Here is a 7,500-nt window from a genome sequence, read left to right as displayed (position 1 = left end):
ATGATTAATTGATGTCAGTTATGATTAATTGATACTAATTGGATATTAATTGCACTCATCTAAATAGACTCAATTGATACCAATTGAAATCAACTATCAATTGATACTAATTGGACACTAATTCACTCCAGTTGACACCAATTGAAAGTCAGTTGAGCTCAATTGATGTCAATTAGTGTGACACCAATTGGAAGTTAATTGAGCTCAATTGATGTAAATGGACACCAATTAGAAGATAATCGGGCTCAATTGATGTCAATTGAGCATCCAATTGATACCAATGGGACACAAATTGACGTTAATTGAGCTCAATTCACACCAATGGGACACCAATTGGACATTTTTTGGACTCAATTAATGCCATTTGGCACCAATTGGACCAAATTGGACTCAATTGAGCTCATTTGGAAATTATTTGAGTCCAATTGACACAAATTGTGAACTAAATTGACATTAATTGGACATCAATTGGACTCAATTGATATTAATTGATATCAATTAGACTTGATTAGGTCTAATTAGTATCCATTTACACAATGGAACAAATTGGACATTAATTGGACTCAATCGATACAAATTAGTCTCAATTGGAATCAAATGATATCAATTAGAGTCAAATGGAAGTCAATTGTACTCAAATTGAAGTCAATTGAATCAATCAAGTCCAATTAGACTCAATTGACATCAATTAGGCTCAATTGAATCAATCAAGTCCAATTAGACTCAATTGACATCAATTAGGCTCAATTACCATTAAGTAGACTCAATTGACATCAATTAGACTCAATTGACATCAATCAGGCTCAATTGCCATCAATTGACATCAATTAGGTTCAATTGCCATTAATTGACATCAATTGAGTCTAAATGATGTTGATTGGCTTCAATTTGAGCCTAATTGATATGAATTGAGTCCAATTGAGGATAATTGATATCAATTGAGTCCAATTGAGGATAATTGATATCAATTTATAATGAGTCTAATTGATATCAATTGAGACTAATTAATGTCAATTGAGACTAATTAATGAGTACAATTGAGACTCATTAGTCTCAATTGAGTACAATTGAGACTCATTAACCTCAATTGGTCTCAATTGATATCAATTGAGACTCATTAACCTCAATTGGACTTAATTGATATCAATTGAGACTCATTAACCTCAAATGGACTTAATTGTTTGATATCAATTAGGCTCAAATTGAAGTCAATTCGCATCAATCAAGTCCAATTAGACTTTGATACAAATCAAATTTAGTTGAATTATATTAGCCTCAATTAAACTAGATTGACATCAATTAGATATCAATTAAGCTCAATTTCAGTTTAATATACTTTAAGTGCATTTTTAATGTGTCTTTTATTTATTTTAAGATTATTCTATTTTTAAAAATATTAAAATATTAAAAAAATCTAATATAAATTAAAAAGTATTTCATACTTTCATATAGTTGTTGTGAAGTTTTAAGATTTTTTAAACGAATTTCTACTATGTTTGATGTATTTTAATGCATATTTTTGTATATTTTAAGATTATTTTATATTTTAAAAATATTTAAAAATCTAAAAAAAATATGGGAGAATTCTCAAAATTTTTTCACACTTTGCTTGTTTTTTGGTATTTTTTTGGAAAATGTTACTATTTTTATGCTTTTTTTAATGTATTTTTATTAATGTATTTTTATTAATATATTTTAGGAGCACGCCGGCGGGCTTCTAGGTTTTCCTGTGTGATGGGCCTTGGGGGAAAGAAGCCTGAAGGGCTCCCGCCCCGGGGTTTTGGGTTTTCCCACGAGTTTAGCAAATTTCTTCAAGTAACGTGAATACCTAATGTTATTAAGGCGTTGGGTGAGTGTGAATAAGGCCATCATGCAAGGCCTTAGCTTCGATGCTCTACCATTAGTTGCATGCCATCAACTTAGCAATTCTCATGATTAGCTCTATGTTGTCATGTGCTAGACCTACCAACACCATTGAGACACAATCTAGATTATGAAGATATCATTCACTCTCACTCATGCACGTGTCTAGTCTCTAGTGTGTGTGTGTGTGAGAGAGAGAGAGAGAGAGAGAGAGAGAGAGTGCAGAGAGACATTCCCTAAACCGGTTACTACACATGCCATAATCTCTATTGAGAGAGATCTCGTCAGTACTTTACCAAGGAACTTGTAAATCAAATAATCAAGCTAGGTATCCTTACAAGGATAACCACATCCAAGTCATGGAGCTAACATCTATATTGATATCAAATGAATATACTTAACCAAAACACAACATTTACTTAAAGACCATCCAACAATTAAAGTTTTAATCACTATATAGAGAAAACTCTCTTTTAATCTAAAAAATATCTATACCATTGGAAATCTTCATATGAGAACAAAACTAGCATCTCAAGGGTATTGAGCACTAAGCTAGTGGAAAGTTAAAAAAATAAATAAAGAAAAAATGCGCAGGACGCCAAGTTGGGAAAAAGCAAGCACCAAAAGCATCCCCCTTAAAAATATATATATATATATATATAATATCATATATATATATATATATATATATATATATATATATATATATATATAGGGCTACTCTTTGAGAAATCCTATTTTGAGGGCTACGCTTTTGTAAGTAGTGAATGATCTCTTTGTTTTTCAATGTCGTTGCGTTTGAGTTTGTCTGCTGGTCCGTTTTTCAGGGATGATTGGGAGCGTCTTATACGCAAGGAAGGCAAAACGGATGCATGACATTGAAGATTTCAAGAAAATATGGCCTTTCGCGAGTGACAGGAGGATTTCATCTTCATTCGGGTAAGAAATGCCTGTGCCTGAGTGCGTGTATGTATGGTAATCAACAGAGCTTGCTGTGTGTGTGTGTGTGTGTGAGAGAGAGAGAGAGAGAGAGAGAGAGAGAGAGGGGGGGGGGCGGGGGTGGGATCTTGGAGGTTGGGTTACCCCGTTTCGTTGCATGCAGGCCCCCCGCTACCCAGGGGTATGGGGGACCTGCGTGATGGGCTATTAGCTCAGCGGCAGAGCGCGCCCCTGAGATTTTCAGGTCCCCACCTCTAGCCTCTTTCGTATGGACGGGGGGAACTTGGAACATTTGTCTCTTGTAATCTATTGGATGACTACTGAAGTTATAAACTGCACTTTTTTATGTGATGAGTTTGTGCATTTCATCTAGGTCTAGTTCCAGCTATGAAGAGAGTACACTTTTTCAAAATCAGCAGATGTTTCATGGAACAAAGATTATGGCATTGAGCTCTAGCAGTGGTCGTGCTTCTGCATTTGCATTGAGCCCTCCTATGAAACGATCCGATCTGGGGGATTTCAATGACATTCTACTGGAGCTTGTCGGCCAAGTGGAACAGTTGGACCAGCCATGGGACGGATCTCACATTGTTGCATTTGCATCCTCAGGACATGCCCTGGGTGCACTTGATGTGAATGTATGTTCCCCCCCCACTACCACAGCCACCATCACACACACACACTCTTCAAATTTCCAGATTGTAAACAAAAGGAAGTTCTTTGCTGTTCTGATGGTATTTCTTGTGGTAGGCACGGATATGTGCAGAAGTTGAGGCAGGCGAGTACCAGTCTGCATGGAAGAGGGGAATCCATATCCTTGCACGGAATAAGGAGCCGGTTTGGCCGGGCATCTCTTTGGAGAACCAACACTCTCCACCAGTGAAGGCAAAAAGGGATGGCTCCAAGCTCTTTCCAGTCAAACCAACTCCACCATCAATGAAGTTTCATGAACCGGATCTTCTCTTTGGAGCAGTTACAGTAGGTGCAGATTGCTGTGGCGATGTTTGGCCTGAGCGTCACATTGAACATCCAGGTGGTATGTGCCCACATGTGAGGTGCCAGACGTAGAGTCTGACAAGCTAATCTATTGCCTCCAGTACCCAGGTAAACCATGCCCTTGTTTGTGCGTAAAACTATCATTTCAGTGTTTAACAGTAGGTATGGAATGTAAAGCCCCCTTTTCGAAGCATTTTCCTAGATCCTAAATGTAGGTGCTGTTCGTGAAGTTGAGTTACTTGCAAAATATGGAGTAGTACAGAGCACGAAGGCAACACTTATGACAGTGCTGATGAATCAACAGTGCTTGGTTCCTGATCGAATGTCAATCAGTGTGATGGATGTGATTGGAGCCAACGAATATCTCCTGAAATTTAGAGCTAGTACCACATGTGGCAGCTCAGGTGGACCAGTTGCATCATTTGATGAGCCTCTGAAGTTGTATGGTGTTCATATCCATGGGAACTTTGATGATCGTTTGACTTCAAGCGCTGAATCCAATTTTAACATAGCTACTAGTGTCAATCATCCCCTGTGGGTATTGAATTATGTCAAGGATGTGTTACCCATTCTCTCGCACGTAAGAAGCTGGCCATCTGACTACATGCTGGGGGCTCTCATGGAATATTTGAATCATCATGAGAAGTTGATTCGAGACCACCACTTATGGCACATTGTGGAGAAGTTTCATAGCTGCCAGAATGGATGACATATAGGCTCCAGGGTGGGTATTACTTTTTGCTTACAGACCAGGGTTCTTCGATTTATATGCAGATCTTTTATATTGTTTGCTTTTAAATTCTCCTTACATAGGAAGGAATGTGAACACAGAGTTAATCAGTTTAAGCTCTGCTTCAATGCCACCACCAGGACAATGGTCACATTTGCTTTTATCATCTTGTTTTGCAGGCCTTTACTAGAAAGATTTAATGTTCACAGACACTGCTGAACAGTACGCCCATTGGACAGTTAGGATGCACACCAGTACCCCAGCAAAAAAAAAAAAAATTGGCCCAGAAAAAGAACTCATGGGCACTATTTTTGATGCACTTAAGTCTTTTACGTTGTATTTATGAATCAATCTCACATGCTACTTATCACTATAGTTTTATAGTTCATTAACATTGCACAACAAACATGTGTCCTATCATCGAATATTTTTCCTGTATTGATGTGACAATGAGATGTCTTTTTAAAAATGTACGTCTTTTTTGTATTGAGCATTGTATGTAGCATGCAATCTTGATTGTTGCCTTTGGCTCTCTATGTGCATAGATTGTTACATTTGATTGGTTTTTGATGACTTATGTGTTTTCACTACCGAAAAATGTGTGTGTGTGTGTGAGATAAACATATACATATACATGCATACATACGTTCGTTACCGTTTTCCATTTGTCTCAGCTGCTCACACGAGCAAGTTGTCCAAATGAAGCATTTCATGAGAACCGTAGGAATTTCGTGGAAGCTAAAGATGCATTTGAAGTATGTTTCCATTCCACGATAATGACTTGCATTTGCCCAGAAGGTCCAGAATCCAGACATGGTTGGGTTGTGAGCACCAAATGTGCCATAGAGCACCTCATTCCCCTGGGCTCTTTGTCTGCATCATTCTGTTGATCCCTCTGATGGCCTTTGGTGTCTTCTTTGATCACCTTGATTTGGTTTGGTTGAAACCTGTGCACCTGTGCACCTCCTGTATGTACCATTGGGTGAGAGAGGGCCAGTGTTGTGGGTGTGCCCGCCCATTGTGAGGTTTACTGCCAGGTTGGGCCTCCGCAGCAGTTGTGGTGCAGTCTTCTCGCCTCTGATTGGAGCTGCCCTCCACTTGTGATTGGAGCTGTGCAGTTCAGCAGTTGTTTTCAGGCAGATCTTGTCTTTGTTGTTCATCTTCTCCTCTCTTTTGGCTATTTCAGTTTTCTGTTATTTTCCGTTGCACATCTTGACATGGTATCAGAGCTCGAGTGTGATACCTTTGAGATAGAGAGAGAGATCTTGGTGGACAGATTTTCACGGTGCTGATTGGAGGAAGTTTCGGGATGTTCGGGACTTGGAGGAGCAGGTAGAAGGTGGCTGTCATTGCTGGAAGCAACCCTGTAGTTGGTTGCAGCCTTTTCTTCATCTTTTTCCCACCGTCCCCTTCACACTACGTGACTTTTTGACATGGTAGAAGGGAAGGGGTCATCTTCAGGAGCTACCCAGAAGTTCGACGTTCCCCATCGAGTCGATGGGAACAACTATGGCATCTAGAAGGTGATGATGGAGTTAGTCTTGGAGTCTTATGACTTGTGACTTCATCACGATTGGTGTTCCACGGCCAGATATGGACTAGGAGGGGATTTCACTGCTTGTACAACAAGAACGAGAAGCAAAAGCAGTTGTGGGATTGTGTTAATGCCCGTGTTCATTCCTTTATCTTCCTCAATTGCACCCCACAAGTGATCTACCACATCAAGCATAGTGCAAGGGATATGCGAGCATCTGTCCTCACTGTACAATCGAGTCTCTCTGATGAAGCGGGTTTCCTTGGAAGCCATGATGGGGGTGTTGGCGATGCATGAACACATCAACAAGCTGCAGGCACTTCAGCAGGAGGTCCTTCAGGTGGGAAAGGAGGTCTCTCTTTGGAGGACATGGCCATCACACTGCTCTCTCATTTGTCTTCCAAGTATTCAGCCTTTTATTCTTTGTTGATTAGAGGCGGTGAAGGCCAAGAGGTAGGTCCATTGTGGCCGGAAAGATTACTATTCGCGAGAACGCCCTCAGTAGAGTGCCAAGTCCTTAGCAACAGCTGTCAAAACCGTAGCATTTGTGCAGTTGGGAGATGCTTGACATTGGTGGTGCTTCATCTTTGAGCAAGGAGGTCATCATGAACGATACTCGAGAATGGATTCTCGACAGTTGTACTTCCCGCCACATAACCCCTTCCTAAGATTTGCTACAGGATCTCACAAGACATCCAAGTGATATCTTTATCGGTAATAAATCCACCATACCGATCCATAGTGAGGGCAAGATGGAGATAGTTCTTGATGGGCAGAGGGGGGAAACATTCCTCTCGAGTTCTGTATATTTCATCTCTGGGTTTTCATCTCTTGTCAGTGCATGAGGTGCGCAAGACTGGCAAGCGGGTTGAGTTCGATGATCATTCTGTTGCTATCCGGGACATCACCATAAGTCAAGTCGTATGGAGTGGTAGAGTGGACCATGGTATCTACAAACTCTCTGATGTATCTTCCCTTACAAGTATTTCTATCAGTGATTTGTGGCACTATCGATATGGTCACTTGAATGTGAATGCGTTGCCTACAGCTTTTTAGGGCTGGATGGTGATTGGCTTGCCCAATGTCGCTTTACTTTTTATCTTCCTCTTGCTTTTGTTTTCCTTGACTACCTCTCTTCCTTGAAATCTCACGTTGCCTGCATGGATCCTCTCTATAGCATTATTAAAGCTACAAGACGATGACATTTTGTGAGTCTACATCTGCTAATGTGGTTTGGGATTCCTTCTCTATCAACATCTACAAGACGAATAGCTCCACTATTTGAGATGTTAGGATAAAAAGTGGTCCATGATATTGCTTCTTCAGTCCACCTTCATGTTGCTTTATTATTAAAGCTACAAGTAGATGACATTTTGTGAGTCTACATTTGCTAATGTGGTTTGGAATTCCTTCTCTATCAACATCTGCAAGATGAAAA

The 7,500-nt window shown here is 39.9% G+C and overlaps 1 protein-coding gene across 3 annotated transcripts; it reads left to right on the top strand.

Annotated features, from left to right (window-relative positions):
- The first annotated feature begins 2,615 nt into the window (after positions 1-2,615).
- LOC147621643 (uncharacterized) lies at positions 2,616-4,901 on the top strand. Of its 3 annotated transcripts, XR_015269865.1 has the most exons (5): positions 2,616-2,802; positions 3,176-3,440; positions 3,553-3,906; positions 4,014-4,522; positions 4,708-4,901. XR_015269865.1 is itself a non-coding variant. In XM_086824425.1 (4 exons), the coding sequence occupies exons 1-3, from the start codon at positions 2,693-2,695 to the stop codon at positions 3,868-3,870; spliced, it is 693 nt and encodes a 230-aa protein (XP_086680551.1). In that variant the 5' UTR covers positions 2,616-2,692; the 3' UTR covers positions 3,871-3,906; positions 4,103-4,583. The 3 variants fall into 3 exon arrangements, 2 of the variants coding, with proteins under 2 accessions (XP_086680551.1, XP_086680550.1); XM_086824425.1 differs by lacking the exon at positions 4,708-4,901 and having other exon boundaries at positions 4,103-4,583; XM_086824424.1 differs by lacking the exon at positions 4,708-4,901 and having other exon boundaries at positions 4,014-4,583.
- Positions 4,902-7,500: the final 2,599 nt, after the last annotated feature.

Source organism: Cibotium barometz, chromosome 30 (genome assembly GCF_041138505.1).
Source record: "Cibotium barometz isolate CiBa-2024 chromosome 30, ASM4113850v1, whole genome shotgun sequence".
In the NCBI taxonomy this organism is placed as follows: Eukaryota; Viridiplantae; Streptophyta; class Polypodiopsida; order Cyatheales; family Cibotiaceae; genus Cibotium; species Cibotium barometz.
Note: the sequence above shows the minus strand (reverse complement) of the source record. Positions and strands in the feature narration are given on the sequence as shown.

Excerpts from the sequence above, each read along its gene's own strand:
- LOC147621643 (XM_086824425.1), top strand. The coding sequence starts at position 2,693 with ATGATTGGGAGCGTCTTATACGCAAGGAAGGCAAAACGGATGCATGAC. Across the intron at positions 2,803-3,175 it reads AGGATTTCATCTTCATTCGG|GTCTAGTTCCAGCTATGAAG; the intron begins GTAAGAAATGCC and ends CATTTCATCTAG. Across the intron at positions 3,441-3,552 it reads TGGGTGCACTTGATGTGAAT|GCACGGATATGTGCAGAAGT; the intron begins GTATGTTCCCCC and ends TTCTTGTGGTAG.